Here is a 19,027-nt window from a genome sequence, read left to right as displayed (position 1 = left end):
TCAAAAAATTCAAAATAGAATTATCATCCAGCAACCTCACTTTTGAAAGCAGTATCTCAAAGAGCTATTTGCATACCCATGTTTGTTTACTGCAGCTTTATTTTAAAAAGCCAAGAGGTGGAAGCAACCCAAATGCCCATCAACTGATGAATGTACAAAGAAGTGGTATATGCACACAATGGAATATTACGTGGCCTTTAAAAGAATGACATGCTGTTACAGGCTACAACATGGATGAACCTTAGGGACATTATGCTATGTGAAATCAGCCAGTCACAAATAGACAAACACTGTATGCTATATGATTCCACTTATATGAGGTATGTAAAATAGTCAAATTCATAGAAAGATGAAGTAGAATTATGGTTGCCAGAACCTGAGAGGAAGGGTAAATGAGTTGTTCAATCAGTATAGAATTTCAGGTTTGCAAGATGAAAAAGTTCTGGAGATCTATTGCACAACAATGTGAATATATAGTGTGTGTCCCCAAAATGTATATGCACGCTTAGAATAATTATAAAGGCAGTGTTTATTAAAATATATTCCATTTTCAAAATTGGGTTACAGTGTGTATACATTTTTTGGGACAGCCTGTAGTTAATAATACTGAAACATACAATTAAAAATGGTTATGATGGTAAATTTTATGTTATGTGTTTTATATCATAATTTTTAAGGAAGTGGCAGGCTAATTTTACTGAATATAAATTATAGCTCAATAAATCTGACTTTTAACAAAAATGACCAAAACCTTTATTTTTTAAATTCTTGTTTTTTGCATTAGGACTTTGTAACTCTTTGTATTGAAAGCTGAAATCTAAAATTAAAAAGCTTTCACTGTCCACAGTGTTGTATCAGTTTACCTCAAATACCACAGAAACTAATTTAATTTTGTGCTGTTTCCTTCCTAAAGTTCTTTCACTCAGTAGGTTATTGCTGCTATAAAATTAACATTATTAATATCTTCTTCAATCAATTTAAAAAAATGGAGGCTTAAAGGGTATAGATTTCTTATTTTTGACTTAGTCTTTTCCAATCAAAACGACCTTAATTTTTATACTTTTCCTTCAACCAACATATATTTATTAAAATAAAAAAAAAGGTGAATTCTATATTTCTACCTTATGGATGTAGTCTTAGCCATGTGACTTAATTTGGTGACTGGAATGTGGAGAAGTAATGATATGCCAGGCTTAGGCCTTGTTAAAACTTAAAGTAAGACATTAAAAATGTTGAGTTTATTTGGGCAAAAATCAATTGGAATCAGTCAGCACCAAACAAAGTGATTCAGGATACTCCACCCACAGGAGCTGGGGAGAGTCCTTTATAGAGAAAAGGTGAAAGCAAAGTAAAGAAATTGATTGGCTATAGCTTTAAAGCCCACTTGGCTGTTTGTCGTTGGTTAATCTTAGTGTTTTGCTTTCCTAACCTTGAGGTATGCACAGGCTTAGATTTGGTTTGGCTTGTGGGCCGCCAGGGCATCAGAGCCACGTGAAGCTAGTGGCCTCCACGTTTAATTAATTTAACAGCCTCAAGAGAACGTGCTCTCGTGGATTTCTGAGCCTGCCACATTAACAAGCTAGGCTAGTTTGCCAAAGGATAAGAAATCTTCGGCTCCTTCAATCTTGTTGCCTCAGAGACAGCCAATTCCCGAGGCTGAACTCTAATGATTGACATGTGAGTGTGGACACATGAGGGAGGCCAAGTGATATCAGAACTGTCCAGGTGAGCCTGCGCTGCTGGCCTGCAGAATCCCGAGCTACCTACATGTTTGTTGTCTTAGCCGCTAATTTATGGGTTGGGTTGTTGGTCATGAAAGCTACCTATGGAGAAAAGTTTTCACAGGTAAGTGACATCTGAATTGTATTTTGAAGGATGAATAGGAGTTTATTTTTTTGCTATTTTTATCTCTTTTTTTGAAGGTTTCTTTAGGGGAATAGAATAGAAATATCCAGAGTCTATTCTGTCTGCAAGTTGGTCTCATAGTGATTTTGAGGCAACCTAGTTACTCTTTCTTGTAAGCCATTGAGAGAATAGCATAGGACCAGCTGAAATAAAGTACAGTCCCTGCCTTACAGGACTTGCAGCCAGTCTAAATGGAAAGATGCGGCTTGTGCGGAGGAGAAGGAAAAAAGGCATGAGAAGTGGTGCCTCGTGACATAAAGGATCCCAAAGCAGAGACTACTGAAACTTGCAATGCCAGTACCACCCTTTGATGTTTAACCACACAGTGCCCGATTTTATTATTTAACCTTTCCTGTTTTGATGCAGTGTCGCCATGCTGGGACTGTGTTATTGTGAGCTTCGAAAGCAGAGACCATATATTCTATATCTGTATCTCTTCCTACTAGAGGCCGGGTGCACAAATTTGTGCATGGTTGGTTCCGACTGGGGACGGGGCCAGCGAGGGGGAGGGGCCACAGGCAGTTGGCAGGTCAGCCCTGCCCTGCCCCAGGGTGGAACTCCTGGTTGAGGGGACAATTTGCCTATTAGCCTTTTATTATATATGATGATAGCTACTAGCACAGTGCTTGTCATTTAGGTGCTTAAAAAAAAAAAGGTTTAGAGTGAATGGGGTTCAGAGGGGTCAGGTATTTTCCATAGCCCTCAGCTCCACTCCAGACCAGAGTGGGTGTTGCCATTTTCACTGTGATGTCCTGGCTGAAGGCCAAGACTCAATTGTTGATGACCCTTTCTGCTAGCCACTGGTAAGGACAGCAGGTTGCCAAAAAAGTCCATGCAAGTCCTGGAGAAGCCAGGTATGGTGGCTCTGGTGGTTCAGTGCCCACGGCCCTGCAAAAGGCAGAATGCCAGGGCTGCACTGTGGGAAGGCCCACCCCCATCTGTGTGCCTCACCCCCTGGAGGCTGAGGGTTCTTGGAATCTGTGTTTTATTGGCCAATGGTGTTTTTGGTTTTTTTAAATATATTTTATTGATTTTTTACAGAGAGGAAGGGAGAGCGTTAGAGAGTTAGAAACATCGATCAGCTGCCTCCTGTACACCCCCTACTGGGGATGTGCTCGCAACCAAGGTACATGCCCTTGACTGGAATCGAACCTGGGACCCTTGAGTCCACAGGCCGACGCTCTATCCACTGAGCTAAACCGGTTTTGGCTGGCCAATGGTGTTTTAAGGTACATCCTACTGCTCTGGGTCAACTGTCTCAAGAATTTCCCCCAGTCTTCTTAAAGTTTTATATATATATATATGTTCATAATTTTTTAAAAATGTTAATATTTTAGAAAATTATAAAGTAGAAAATAAAATGTAGTCTTCCAACAATCCAGAAATAATAACTTTAACATTTTGGTGTATATTTGTCGTGTGTGTGTGTGTGTGTGTGTGTGTGTGAATAAGTTTCACTCTATTCAAACAGCATTTTTTTCCAGTCAACAATCTACCATAAACATCTTCTACATCTCCAATGTCAATATGCTCCCACCATGATATTCTGACACTTGACTGTTATTTCATTGTGAACCAGGATATATAGAAAGAATTCATTTTGTTGGCTATTTAGATTGTTTCCACATTTTGATTATTACCCACAATGCTTCTATAAATGTAGGGACACATCTTTGATTTGGGATTGGAGTGTAACAAAAAAGTGGATTTTCTGAGCCAAAGGATGTTCATCTCAGACACCAATTATAATAACACTAAAGGCCTGGTGCACGGATTCGTGCACCGGTGGGGTCCCTCGGCCTGTCCTGTGCCCTCTCGCAATTCAGGACCCCTCGGGAGATGTCAGAGGCCCGGTGCACGGATTTGGCCTGATCCCCACAGGTCAGGCTGAGGGACCCAACCGGTGCACGAATCTGTACATTGGGCCTCTAGTATGCATATAAGATCTTTGGTTAATCTCTTCTCCTCCCCCTTCCCTCTGAGATTCATTAGTCTGTTCCATGTTTCCATGCCTGTGCGTTGAGCATCTGCCCCCTGATGGTCAGTGCGCATCATAGCTACCGGTCAAATGGTCGAATGGTTGAATGGTCGGACACTTAGCATATTAGCCTTTTATATATATATATAAAAGGCTAATATGCCAGCCTGGGTGAGGGGCTGATGGCTCCCAGCCCCTCCTTTTTTTCTTTTTTTTTTTTTCAGCGCCGGCAGTGGGGGCAGTTGGGGGCACGGGGGGCAGTTGGGGATGATCAGGCTGGTGGGGGGGCATTTGGGGGTGAGCAGGCCAGCGCTGGGGGGCAGGTGGGGGTGAGCAGGCCAGCAGGCAGAATCATTAAGGGCAATCAGGCAGGCAGGCAGGCAGGCAGGCAGGCAGGCAAGGTGAGCAGTTAGGAGCCAGCAGTCACGGATTGTGAGAGGGATGTCCGACTGCTGGTTTAGGCCCGATCCCTGTAAACCGGCAGTAGGACATCCTTCGAGGGGTCCCAGATTGGAGAGGGTGCAGGCTGGACTGAGGGACACCCCTCCGCCTCCCATGTACGAATTTCATGCACCGGGCCACTAGTGTGTGTGTGTGTGTGTGTGTGTGTGTGTGTGTGTGTGTGTGTGTGTATGGTGCAAGTTATCTTCCACATCTCTTCACAAACATTTTCTTATCCATTGAAAATGTTATCAGTCCATCACCAAAATGTTTGTTTTCTATAGATTGTTTTCATATATAAAGTGCAAGAAAACAGAGAAAAAAAATGAGATATCAGGCAAATGCCTTGTTTGTTTTGTTTGCTTGTTGTTGTTTTTTGTTGTTGTTCTCGTCTCAGTGTGTCTGGCTTCATCAAATTAGGCTGAGTAAGCTTGACTCATGAAGAAGCCCCCTCTGACTTCCCTGGGGGCAAGGCAGTGGGGACACCAGAGAGCTGGAGAGTAGCTTTTACTATTTTGGAAGCACAATGAGAACTGGTGGCATTTCTCAGTGTCATCAGACTTTTCCATTACCTGGCCAAGTTTCACTTCAAATACTTCCCTAAGGTCTGGATACACCCTGTTGGTGTTTGTGATGTTTCCTATATTTCTCTTTATTTACTTTTCTGCAAAACGTGGTTCAAAGGTGAACTATGAAAAAAAAGAGCCAGATATTAAACTTGTAAAAATTGGAGGCAAAGAGACCAGGGTACTAACACTGCCTCTGCAAGGCACAGCTGGGTGACTCTTTAGCTGTGTGGGGCCTCCTTTCCTCCTTGCAGATGGCTCTGTATCAGTTCAGGAGGGGAGATGGGGTTGTGAATGGGGAGCAATGCCAGAGAGCTTTTACTCCATACTTACTTCTGCCCGTGAGGTATACATTACCTCACTAATTAGGTATTATTTGTCTGCATTGTAAAGATGAAGAATTTGAGGTTCCTAATGTGCATTAAATTGCCGAGGTCATACAGGGAGTAAATTACAGCTATACCATGTACTTTGGGTTTGCTTGACTCCAAAGCCTATTCTAGAGATGAGTATATGAGTAAGAGTGGGAGTATAGAGAAGGGTTGTGGTCATGTCCAAGTATGTGGTATTTCCTTAACATGTTATGTGTTATTAGGGAGACGTCCTAACAGATGTGGAGATAGCCTCTCCCTTCCCTGGGAAATCCTGGCATGGCATCCAGTGTTGCAACTTCCCGATCTGTTGCTAGTCGGCTCTGCGGCCCTGTTGGCCCCACAGTGCACGGAGCTCATACTATTGCTCTGTGACTGGTTCTCTATGCTCGGACATCCACAGGGCAGAACAAGTCTGGTCACTTGTGTCCACAAGTCATCTTCACTTCATTCCTGGAAATTGATGTCCAGAGAAAAGGCGCTCAGCCTTTTGACTAGCTGTATAATCCTAGGCTCAGGAGATCCAGCAGTATTTATGAAATGGAATCAATATTCTGGGTAATGGTGGAAAGGATTACATGGAAGATGAGATTAAACTACATAGCTCTTTTGAAGAATGGAGACATAAACTGAGCAACATTGCTGAATTACAGAGAGAAGAATGAAACAATCTCTTACTCTGGGTAACAGAGAGAGAAAGAACTTGACTAACAATTTTGGGTCAGGGGAGATCTTTCTGCATGCTGAAGGAATGATGAAACTGGGCTGCTTTTCTGGTCAACAGGTGGGGGGCATCCCAGAACAGGAAGCAAGGTAGTAGCATCTTCAGCCCACAGAACCAGCCAGCAGGAGGGAGTGTGAGCAATGATGACTTCCTTGTGTAGACATCAAGCATTAACAGAGGGAGCTGTGCCTGGGGAGGCAGGTACCCTGGGGTTTGATCATTGCCAAGGCCTTTCATTGCTGACCCCTGTGGCCTGGGGCCAGTAGGTCTCACTAAATCTCAGCCACCACGTTCTTAAAATAAAGCACACGTGACCCTCCCAGGCTCCCACAGGGACAGAGATGCAAAGCTAGCATCCTCTCTGAACTGCCCAGGTGGAAGGACCAAGGAACCCATGTGGGGATGCTGAGAGCGGGACAGGTTAGTCATTTAGACTGTGCGGTGTTACAGTCAGAAGGGAAATCGGTCACTTCCAGTCTAAATCCTTCATTTTACAGTTGAGCAGCTGAGGCCTAGAGATGGGAAGTGACCTGTCCACAGGCAGGCAGATCGTGGCAGAGCCGGGCCTGGAACCCAGCACCTCTGACTCCCACACTGGTTGTTTACTCCGCCAAGCTTAAAGCCATTCATGGGATCAGAGAATGGCTCTCTGGCAGCAGCTCCTGGGACTGAAATCAGAAACAGACTGGAAAGAACAAAGAAAATGAATTCTGTGGATTAGGCACAGTGCCAGATGTCCTTATGCATTTTTTAATTTTCATTTAACCCTCTCGAAACCCCCACGAATAAGATATTATTGCCATTTTACACCTGCTCACGGAGACGCAAAGGGCTTAAGTATCTTGTCTCAGGCCCCACGTGTGGCTGAGCCCAGAGTTGAACCCAGCTCTGCTTGCAAACAGAGCCTGAACCTTCTACCCCAGCAGATGGGAAGCATCCGTGGGTTCTCAAGATCATTGCTGATGTGATAAAAGCTGGGACAGAGATTAGGCACGGCTAGCAGCAGCTGCCTTGTCCCGTGGCCAGTAGGAAAAGAGGGCAGGGTGAAGACCAGCGGATCAACTCTAAAGTCACATTTCAGGTTTTAGAGAAGTTATCCTCTGGATCAGTCAAGGGTCTCTGATCTCATTTTAGGGATGGCTACTCCAATAGCTATTTTTTCTTTTGGCCTACGTGCTCTCTCTGCTCTGATGAGTAATATTTATATCCTGATCTGATCACTTAGGTTTGGTTTTTACACAGGTTATTTAAAAACTTTGGTGCATAATTTTCTCCTGACACGCCATTGGCCAATAGCCACAAAAGCCCTCTCATTACTAAAATTCTTCTATGCCAAGTTCTTCAAGAAATTAGATCACCTTCGGATGAATTAGTAATAAAAACGAAAGCCACAGCTAGTCGCAGGGATAACTTTGGGCTCTTGCCCGACAAGTAAATCATCTGTGTGAAAGAACACAGGCTAACAATTTTGGACTCTGGTCTCTGTGGCCACATGGTGACATTGACCTCACCGGTAGGTAATTAGCCAGATTAGCTGCCTTTCGGGTTGTGTTCTCTCATCACGAAACCTTCTTTTCCCAACTCAAACCACGTGGGCTACCACGAGAAAACAAAAGCACAAACCGCCCCCCACACCCAGAAGCCCCTTCTGTCAGGGATCCCGAGGGGACCCGGGAGAGCTGTTGGAAGGCAGAGGAGGGCTGGTCTTCATCGCATACCACAAGTAGGTGGAGGGCTTGTTGTTCTGTTTCCCGCCTATGAGAGGATACCCCTATTGTTCCTGAAAATGCTGACCAGGACCCACACTTCCAACAAAAATTCCTCTACCCCTGCGGCAGCCGCCAAAGCGGCAGAAGCAGCAGCCACAGATAAGTGTTTTGATGAATTGCAAGATGGAGAGGGCGTGCAGTGCCCCCAGCCCTGCTGATACCAAATGCCTTTAAGATACAGCCTTTCCCATCCTAATCTACAAAGGAAACAGGAAAAAGGAACTTAAAACTCCCTGTGCTCAGAGACAGAAATGAGGCTGTTACAGCCTGCTTCTCTACTGTTCCTTCTCGCCTCCGACTTGTAAACAAGAACTACTAGAACGTGAGAATGGGAAGCCGCAAACCTCTGGGTGCTTGAAAGGGTCCCCGGGAACCTCATGCACATCTGCGGAACCTGGATGGAGAGATTGGGGGAAGCATGGACTCTTTAGCCGGCTTAGTTCTCTATGGACTCAGCTTGCTCCTTTCTGGTAAGATTTGGCTTTATTTTATTTTATTTAGTATTTTTTTAAAAACGGTGATTCTGGGCGCTCTCACTATTTCCTAGTGCTGGTTAACAAGAAGCAGCTGTGGCATGGGCACCGTTTCTCTGTTTAATATGTAACACTCCATGTAGTGCGCGTGAGGACTGAAATGCAAAGTCCTCGTGGCATGAACTGCTTTTCCCCGAGTTTCTCTCCTGCATGGTTGCCCCGTGTGGCCACAAACTCCAGGAGGACGGATAAGGTCACTTTATTGGGAGAGATTTGCTTCCTTGGTACATTATTTCGTGGCTCCTCATGAGGGATTGTTTTCTTAATTTCAAAAAAGAAGAGGAAACCTGGTTTCACCTACTTCAAAGAAATGCACGCTGAGAATTACGGGACCCACTAAAGGCAGTGTACACACTTGCCATTTTTCAATGGGAGCAAAAATGCTTTGTCTACAGATTTCATATCTGCATCCTAGTTTATTGAAAGCAGTCAAATTAGTCAAAATAGGCTTATTGTTTTTTTTCTAATCGTTGGGGTCAGGGAGTTTAGGGCTCTATAATTCTTGTTTTGTCTAGAATATTTGGCATAAAGTCTTGATTGGCCCAATGAAGTGAAAGTTTAGGTAGCCACCCAGGTCCCTGGGCGCCGGAGAGCATGGAAGCCTGTTGTGGAGCTCAGGAATGGTTGGCCGGCTGTTTTTAGAGTTAGTGCCTGTTGTTTGGATTCTAAATAGTGTGTGACCCTGTGGTGTGTGCATCTGGCTGGCAGTGGTATCAAAACTTGAAGTTCAAATAAATCACAACTGTAATTGCCATCGATCCCTCCCCTTCGGTTTGGAAGCATCCTAATTATTTGTCATGAAGATAGAATTGATCCTGGAAATGTATTTGACAAAATTTGCTGACATAATGGTGCAGGCTATGTTACAGTGATGAGACTTGATCCAAATATACATAAACATCTGTTATATTATTTTTATGTTTTTCTGTATGTTTGAAATCTCAAATATTCAAATATTAACCCAATAATATAACAGAATTGCATTTAAAGTCATTTGGTTATAGCTCTTCAGTTTGCTTTCAACAACCAATTATATGGAGGATTCAATAATATTTTTAAAACTAAGAATATGTAGTACAAATTGCTGAAAATGAAAGATTCTCTGAGATGGTGTCGATACTTATATAGAAATTGTTCATATTAATATAGAAACAATGTTGATTTCTTTCTAAGAATTTGTACCTTGACACTAAATAATTATCTTCATTCCATTGGGTTTGCTTCTTCTCTGTGTAACATATTTATCAGTGATGGGAAATCTAGAACTGATTCTACACCAGGGTTTAGAGTGATCAAAGCCCAGGAGTCTACAGATGCTCTGAGGTACTTTTTAGGTTAAATAACACACACACACACACACACACACACACACACACACACACACGCACGCTCACACGCGCTCAATTGCTTTTATTTACTGCCCCCCACCCCAGCCTAAAGTCACCGTGTATGGCAATATGGTCTTAGAAAGGCAGTCATAAAATTAAACAAAAAAGTGGCCAAAAGAGTGGCTCCATGTCTAGACCTTAGTTCCCTGAAATCATCACAGACGTCAGCAGGGAGAGGCGCAAACAGAAGGGTTTCATGAGCTTGTTGACAAGGCAGGGTGACACTAACAAGGCTGGCTTCTGGGGTAAGTCTGTTGTGTTGAATCTGTTTTTTTAATCCTCACCCGAGGATATTTTTTCATTGATATTTAAAGAGAGTCAAAGAGAGAGAGGGAAAGACAGAGAGAAACATCGATGTAAGAGAACACATTGATTGGTTGCCTCCTGCACACTCCCCGACCAGGGCCCAGGCTGGAGAGAAGCCTACATCCAAGGTATGTGCCTTTGACTAGAATCGAACCTGGGACCCTTCTGTCTGCAGGTGGACGCTCTATTCACTGAGCCAAACTGGCTAGGGCTGAATCTTAACTTACATTCCCAGTCTGTGCCTCAATGAACATGAACACCCAATGCTTGGAAATTATAGTAACAAGAATCCAGCATGATCATGTCTGTAGGCATGGATCCATTCTCTAAGCCAAGCTCTGCTGGTAGACTACAGCAATGGAGCAAGGGACTCCTGGGTTTCTCTCTAGTGGGTTGTTTCTCACTCCTATTTTTCTGAACAAATAGAACTAAAACATGATGTCACATTTACCTCAATGCAAGTACACTGGGTTGCAGATGCTCACTCATAAGAGGGCTGGAGGAGGTGTGTAATTTTAATTTTCAGATTTCTCTCAAATCCACCTAGATTCTGATATATTGCCCTCCCAATTGAGAATCGTGTCCAATTTCAGTTTACAAACAAGTTCTAATAAACGTATCAATTTCTCCCTACTCCCCCATCTTCACCAAACCAGGCTACTCTCTCTAAAGAGTTGTGTATCCAGAAAAACAAAATAAGTCACTCTTTCTGCTTATCATAGTATTGTCCTGTGAGGTCAACACTGACCCAAGGGGAAGTCTCTGGTGGCATGCCTTCATACCTCCTTTCTGTCTCATTGGACATTTTAAAAACAACCTGGATTCAGAAATAGTGGATATCTTGTCTGAGATGGCAGAGGAAATTCAGTTACAGGCATACCTTGGGGATATTGTGGGCTCATTTCCAGACCACCGCAATACTATGAGTATCGCAATAAAGCGGGTCATAATATTTTTGCTGGTAGAGAGTCTTGCACTCAATTTGTAAAATCACATCTGTGAAGCACAATAAAGCGCAGTGCAACAAAATGAGATATGCCTGTATGAGGTCAGGAAAGTGGTTCCAGATGGAACTGCCTCATTAGGGCTGGTCATATAAGGCTAATACCAAGTCTGAGTAATCAAGGGTGGAGGTCTGAAGCTAGGATGAGAGACACACCTGGGAATTACTTTCACTGGGAGGAGTTTTGCTTCCTTCACAAATGCTCCCTCCTAACCATTGTCTTTGTTGGGAGGTCTCTGCATTTCCTTCTCAGCCCTACCCTGGGAGAGCTTCCTGCAAAAGCCTAGCTCTTCTAAGACATCTCTCCAGAAGGAAAAGACACTTCCAAGTCCACCTCAGAAGACCATGCCGTGTCCTCTAAGGCATTCAGATGGGTGGCCTCCAAAGTTTTCTGACATTATCAATTCATCTTCTGGGGGCCCTTCCCCTGAAAAGACACGTGTTTGTGTGTGTGTGTGTGTTATGTCACCTGCTTATTCCCTGTAGATGGCTTATTGGTTAAAGCACAGAATCAGGATTCAGATAGATTTCACTAGGCTAGAAGAGTGAACCAAACAAAAGAAATACCATTTCAAAATAGATAAATGTCAAGTTATGCAATTGGGCTAAATAAATATGTTCAATATGAGAGATGTTTGTTAAAAGTTCTAGCTTTACCAACTTTTGGTGATATACAAAATTCATAGGAAACGGCACATCCTCTGCTTCCTAAAAGTTAATACATAAGCTGTAACAGTTTGCATTAGTAGAAATATAAGGTCTAATTTAGAAATAGTCATCACTTCACTCTATCGCTCAGAGCATATCTATTAAACACTGAAGACACTGAGAAATTTGACGGTAAACATAGTAGACAAGCAAGAAGGTAAGTGCTTTAGAAACCATGTCATATGGAGTATTTAGTGAGGGAAAGAGCTGAATGGCAGTGTTTTTAAGGGTTTCCATATAGAAGACATCATAGATTGACATTGTGTTTTGCCAGATCTAGGATCCAGGGGTGGAGGGAATTGCAGAAAGACAGAGTTTGGCTTTTTTGATGAAAACCTTCTAAAAATTCTATTAACACCGCCCCCCCCCCCCCCCCCACCACCCCAGGAGTGAGCTACATACTGGAGAGTGCTCAGGCTTAGGTTGGGTGATTGCTTATTAGGAATATGAAAATATTATGTAGAGTGTGGTGGTTACTACCCTGCCTTTCACATTCTTTTCATTTTATTATCTGTCTGTAGCTCTTCTCTGATCACTTAGCAGATGGAGAAGGGTTCAGAAAAGCCACCAAGACCTTTGCCCAATTAAACCAAACTGGGTGTGTGTCCTGAATGTGGAGCCAAATATATAGTCACTTTACACTGAATTTTAAGTCAATGTGCCTTTTGTGAAGAAAAAAAAAGCCACATGAACATGTGCTGTGATGACTGTCCTTTGAAGCCACTGCTCTGTGGTAGAGCTAATCAAGAATGCAGAAGAAGAAGAATGGATCGTAAAGTCACAGATCTGGGGTTAAGCCCAAATTGGATGAGCATGGGCAAGTTATTTGACTTTTCTAAGCCACAGTTTTATCATCTTTTATGGATGAGAATATCTATTTCCCAGAGTTATAAGCATCAGGTCTGATAATGCATGTGCAGTATTTAGCCAGTAAGAACACACTTAATAAATGAAGTTAGTTTAATCAAAAGAGAAGTGTTGCTGTGAAGCCAATGCTAGTTCAAGACTGATCTAATCTTTTCCAAGATGTAGGGGAATCATTTGCTATTCACAGAATCAGTTTTCTCCTGAAAGACCTCAACAAAATCCAGTCCCTTAAATTTTGTGCTGGCCACTGCCCAGCTGACAAGCCAAAAAACTTGGCCAACTATCCAATGTTTTTCCTCACCTATCCATTCATCCCTTCCCATGGCCTTTCTGCCTCCACAATATATGCGTTCTTTCCTCTTGGCTCTTGTTCATGCCATGCCATCCACTTGGAGATGACATCCTCCATGTCCACGTTACAAATACAGTTCAGCTCAACTTGCCCAAGCCAACTCTTCCTCATGATGTTCTTTTCCTAATTCTGAGTTCCCTTACCACGCAGGCTGTATCTTTGAGCTCTGGGCACATAGATTGAGCCAAATCATCCTCTAACATCTTTGACAACAGATATTACTTATTTTTTCTTTTTTATAGTGCATATATTTGATGTTCAGTAATCTTTATTGAGCTTAATATGCCACAGTGAGAAACTTGGTATATGGCACAGTAGACCTGAAATAAAGAGAGAAAGTTGTAGAAAGGGTTTTAGCCACACTGAAATAATCATAGTAATAATAATAATAATAATAACAAAACAATAAATCAATTTTGTATACATTGCAAATAATAATAATAACAAAACAATAAATCAATTTTGTATACATTTATATCTTAAAAGGTTGCCTTATGTTAAATATTTGATGTAAATAAGGTAAAAAGAAAATGCTTTTTTTCCCCTTAGCTATGAAACATAAAAAATATACACATGAAAATGGGTTTAATCAGGACTTTCCTAATTTAGGTATTGTTAAATACTACCCAAAATATATACATACTTGTTATTCAATAGACATTTATTGAGTTATTGCCTGCCTATCATTCATTCATTAATGCATTTACTCACCTATTATTTCAGTTAATGAAGACATATTGAGGACTTCTTTGTGCCAAATACTGTACTGGGTGCCAGGAATGCTAAAAAGGATGAGTCTCCACCCCCTTGCTAACCTCACATTTTAGGAGAAAAGATGAATATAGGCAGATGAATTATATGACACTGTAATAAATGATACAGTAGGAATATATACAAAATCTAGCTTTTCAAGAGCTACAAAAATTTTATTGGCTTCAATAAAAATGGAAACTTTTGCCCAGATAGTATGGCTCAGTGATTGAGTGTCCATCTATGAACCAGGAGGTCAGCATTCAATTCCCAGTCAGGATACATGCCTGGGTTTCAGGCTCAATCCCCAGTGGCATGAAGGAGGTAGCTGATCAATGATTTTCCTCTCATCATTGATATTTCTGTCTCTTCATCTTCCTCTCTGAAATAAATAAAAATATATTTAAAAATTGAAACTTTAAAATAAAAATTAGACAGAAACGTTCAATTAAATGTCTAAAACACAATGTCAACTTCATTAATTGTTATAAATAACATTAATTTTAATAGTAATGAATATTGCCAAAAATCAGAGCAATTGTAGCTATGAGTTACTCATAGACAAATAATTTTAAAAGTAAGAAAATAAAAAAGAAAAGGAAGAAAGAACTGTCCATTACGGGGAGCAGGGGGTATGAAATAGGGCAGGCTCCAGGAAGTTGAGTAAGGCTAGAATGTAGGGCGGAGGTGGAGAATCAAGATTGGGGTCAGACTGGGAAGGGCTTTTAGGCCATTTTAAGCAGCTTAGACTTCATGCTGTACATATTGAAATTTGGCATCGTGTTTGTTCTAGCATATCTGATGTATGTCTTGGAACATTCACTCTGATGATAGTATGGAGGATGGATCGACATGGTAGAGACTGTAGGCCTGGGCCAATGTTGCTTCCCAACACTTTATTCAGGAAGGCCTGGATGAGGAGGGGGATTGGAAGTGTTAGGAGGTAAAACTCTAGGGGCTGATGATTGATTGCTTGTGGAGGTTGAGAGAAAGGGGAGAGAATAAGCCTGGCTTCAGGATTCTGGTTTGGGTGATGCTGGTGCCATTCAGTGTGGTGAAACAGGGCAGAAGGGACTGGTTGGAGATGGGCTGAGATGGAGCAAGGACTTACTTTGTACATGTTGACCTTGAGGTTCCATATAAAGGGAAATATTTAGCAAAATTTGCCTTTCCGGGTCTGACACTCAGAAGAAGGGGATTGGGCAAGGGATTGCGACAGAAATTTTAGGTTTATGATAAGTGAAGCCATGGGCATGACTATATCTTCAGCTGAAGTGAGGGGAAGAGAAGGAGGAGCTAGCTAAGGGTTCTATGAAGAAGCAGTCAGGAAAGTGGCAGGAGAGGCAAATCCAATCAGATTCCTTTCCCGGGACTCTAGAGAATTGTGCTGTGATAGCTAAGGAAAGAGAATTTTAAGGGGATAGTAAGGTGGGGGCAGCAGAGTGACAGCCTCAGGGCCTGGCGTGGGGGACCCAGACTGCAGGTGTATTGTCTTACAAACGGCTTGATGCTCTGATAATATTCAGAACCCAAACTGGAAGGGATGTCAGAGGATCAACTGGCAGTGCTCCGAGCCTACAGGAAAGGGAACGTCTAATGTTGCCTCCCTTATTTCTGGAATTTAAAACCGATAACCCAATTCCCACCAGTCTGGCCAGACTGTTTCTTTTCTTTTCTTTTTTTTAATCCTCACCCGAGGATATGTTTTTATTAATTTTAGAGAGAGGGGGAGAGAAAGAGAGAAATGTTAATGTGAGAGAAACATCGATCCGTTGTCTCCCATATGTGCCCTGACCCAGATTGAACCCACAGCCTAAGTATGTGCCCTGATTGGCAGTCAAACCGCAACCTTTTTTTGGTTGCATGGGACAACGCTCCAAACAACCGAGCCACCCGGCCAGGGCTAGCCACACTATTCTAACTCACATCACACGTGCAGAATGCTGTTTAGATCGAGCCATGCCTACTGTTGTGTAGATCCCACCCCCACTGCCTCCTTTTGTCCCTTCAGGAATCTGACTACCCTTTTCCCTGTGTCCCTTCCCAAAGACTGCAGGGACAGGTGTGGGGACGTGGGTCAGCCAGATGGACAGGGTCCTAACTCTTTTCAGCACGTCTGTTGGTTAGAGGGAGTGCATTCCCACTGCCTGGTGCCGCGGTGTCTAAGATGGTATGGGTGTGACAAAAAGAGGAGAACATTTAAAGATGAGCCACGGGTGTCAGGCAGCCTGTTGAGGGGACGGTGTGTTGTGCTGTTTGCTCTCTGCTTGTCACAGACCCTTGCCCAGGGCTTGCCAGTGAGGTGTGTGTGGTGGCCACACCCATCTCAGTAGATCTGTCAGCTTTCCCGCTTTTGTTAGAGGGTGATATCATGCTTCCTGGGGGGAGCGCTGGAAGACAATGCTCGGCCACTTTCCTCCAGATACAATAGGCGGAGTCAGGAAGGCAGTATTGACATTGCTGGGCTGGGAGGCACTCGCTGCTCTGCAGCCGTCAGATGGTGAACCAGCTTAACCTTGGCACACACGGCCTGGGTTGTGCAAGGCGTCTGGCTGCAGAGCCAAGGGGACTCCACCCTGGGGACAGGAGTGCGTTAGACATCTGGGAATCTGGGATGGGCTTCAAATTCCGATCCCTGTGTCAAAAACAACCACAAAACAATAATAGTACCAGTAATAACAAAAATAACTGCCACAGATGACTACCTCTATGTACCAAGTGTTTAATATGATGTTACTATCTCCCAACAACCTTGTGCAACAGGTATTATTATTCTTGTTTTAAAGACGATTTTTAAATTGATTTGTAGAGAGAGAAGGGAGAGGGAGAGAGAGATAGAAACATCCATATGAGAGCGAAACGTTGATTGACTGCCTCCTGCCTGCCCACCACTGGGGACCTGGGCATGTGTTCTGACCAGGAATCAAACCAGGAATCAATGGATGGGCCAATGCTCAACCAATTGAGCCTCACCAGCCAAGGCCAAGTTTTAAAATATATGTTGAGCCCCAGCTGGTTTGGATCAGTGGATAGAGCGTCGGCCTCTGAACTGAAAGGTCCCAGGTTCAATTCTGGTCAAGGGCACATGCCTGGGTTGTGGGCTCAATCCCCAGTGGGGGACTTGCAGGAGGCAGCTGATCCGTGATTCTCTCTCATCATGGATATTTCTATCTCTCTCCCTCTTCCTTCCTCTCTGAAATCAATAAAAAATAAATTAAATAAAATATATGTTGACATCAAGGTTCACACAGGTTCAGTGACTTGCCCGAGGTTGAACTGTAGTAGACGTCCATTATGTTGTACTGCCTGGCATCTCCGTGTTGAGCTGCTGCCCTGATTGCCCTCCACGTGATTCTGATGGACTGCGGTCACTGCTCTTACTGTGCGCCATTCATCTGACGACGGCAGTTGGTTCAGGGGGAGGTTGCATGACCCACAGTGTCAGTTAGACTCTTTCCTGGGAATTTCTGAGCAATATACTCTCTTTCCTCAATGAAGACACTGTACGTCTGGAGCTGCCAGCTTCCGTAGGCACTTGAAGGAAGCGGGTCTTTAGAAGGAAAGACTGAGGACAGTAACAGAGAGAACAGGAGCAAGTCAGGCACTCGGACGTTATTTGAGCACTGGGTCCAGTGGTTTTAGATCGGAGACCCATCCCTGTGCCTTCCAATTATGCGAGCCAGTCACCCTTATTTGCTTGTACTATTTTGAATCGATTTCCGTCTCTTGAAAGTGAATAGTCCTGAGTGAGCCCATGGCCTAAGTAGGAAATGACGGAGATCAGAGTTGAAGTGAGAATGACCTGACCCCAAATTCTGAGCTCTTTCAAAAACGTCACTGTGCTGTCTTCTAATTAGTATTTCATGTTCACCTCAGGCTGGTTCCTGGAAATGAGGCTGATAACAGTATTTATTCATGTGATTTGGGGGAAGATCTTAAAAGAGATACTACTTAAAAGTACTTAGTACAGGGTTGCGACACGATGAGCACTCAATAAAAATCAAATGCTCTTAATTATTTGCTTATAAACAAAGCTGGAGCCGTATATTGCCTTATGCCAGTCCTTTCAAATCACAGATCCATCCCTGAGGGCAGGTGACTCTATATTCTATGCCAGATGGAACTCCCCACTTCCTTTGGTGAAACTCAGCATTGGTACCCTAAGCTTGGCCCTGTCTCAGGGACAAGGAGAGAGAAGCTAAATCTGAAGTGTCAGGTGGGGCGGAGGGGGGGTGGGGGGGTGGTTCCCTACCTGTGGCTCTACCAGCTCACAACATGGTGCTCCCTACTTTTCTCCTGCCAGCCCCTCATTGCCTCTTTTCTCTGGTCCCGACTGACCTGAAGCTATAGGGTGATTTTTCTCCTGTAGGACCCTAACTCATTTATCCCAAACCTAATTCTTAGTTCTTGACTGTTTACTATAGAATTGTCCTTTCCAAGTGGAATGTGCCTCACTTCTGACTAAGCTCATATTTGGATTATTGGACCCATCTTGGAGGGAGGGAGTGTGTGTGTGTGTGTGTGTGTGTGTGTGTGTGTGTAACAACAGCTCTGCTCCCATTTCACCACCATCTTCCCACTGATTCCTTCTCTCAGTTCCTCTCGTGTCTAGCACCTCTTGAATCCAGAGGGCACTTTCTGATCTTCTGGAGTTGGTTTAAACACCCACCTCTTTACTATTTACTGCTACCACTTCAGATCAAAGAGCAGCGGGGAGGAGGTAGTTGGCTGTGGTAAGCAACTTTTCAGGAGCCAGTCTTTGTCTACCTCCCCAGGCTCGTGTGATTCTTAGTCCTTCATGCTATGTTGGAGGTGTATTTCAGTCATACCAGGCTCTCTGCACTTCTCAGACGTACACTTTCAAGCCTCCTTGCCCTTGTGTATGCTGTTTCTTCTGCCAGGAATGTCCTCTTCACAGTCTCTTCTCCACTTGTCTAACTTACTCATGCTTTGTGGTCTATCTCAGCTGTTATTTATATGTATTATTGATTTTTTACAGAAAGGAGTGGAGAGGGATAGAGATAGAAACATCGATGAGAGAGAAACATCGATCAGCTGCTTCCTGCACACCCCCTACTGGGGATGTGCCCACAACCAAGGTACATGCCCTTGATCAGAATCGAACCTGAGACCCTTCAGTCTGCAGACCGACGCTCTATCCACTGAGCCAAACCGGTTAGGGCTCAGCTGTTATTTCTTCCAAGAAGTCTTCTTTAACCTCTTTAACTTGGGTAAGGGCCCTGCCTCAGCCTGGGTTCCACCAAATACGTTGCCTGAGGCAAGGGCACCTGTGCAGGTAGATTGTTAAGGAAGCGATCCCCGGGGCAAGACTGAGGGACTAGGTGAGTAGAACTGTACCGGGATGC

General features: G+C 43.5%; 1 protein-coding gene across 1 annotated transcript in view; it reads left to right on the top strand.

The window, feature by feature from the left end:
• The first annotated feature begins 2,737 nt into the window (after positions 1-2,737).
• Positions 2,738-19,027, top strand: part of TEK (TEK receptor tyrosine kinase) — a 126,266-nt gene continuing 109,976 nt past the window's right edge. Inside the window, 3 exon segments of the mRNA XM_008154073.3 lie at positions 2,738-2,759; positions 8,065-8,126; positions 8,128-8,224. Of these exon segments, the coding sequence (XP_008152295.2) occupies positions 2,738-2,759; positions 8,065-8,126; positions 8,128-8,224 (181 nt within the window).

The sequence above is a fragment of the Eptesicus fuscus genome, chromosome 15 (genome assembly GCF_027574615.1).
Source record: "Eptesicus fuscus isolate TK198812 chromosome 15, DD_ASM_mEF_20220401, whole genome shotgun sequence".
NCBI classification, from domain to species: Eukaryota; Metazoa; Chordata; class Mammalia; order Chiroptera; family Vespertilionidae; genus Eptesicus; species Eptesicus fuscus.
The sequence above is the reverse complement of the archived record's forward strand: the minus strand, read 5'-3'. Positions and strand labels throughout refer to the sequence as shown.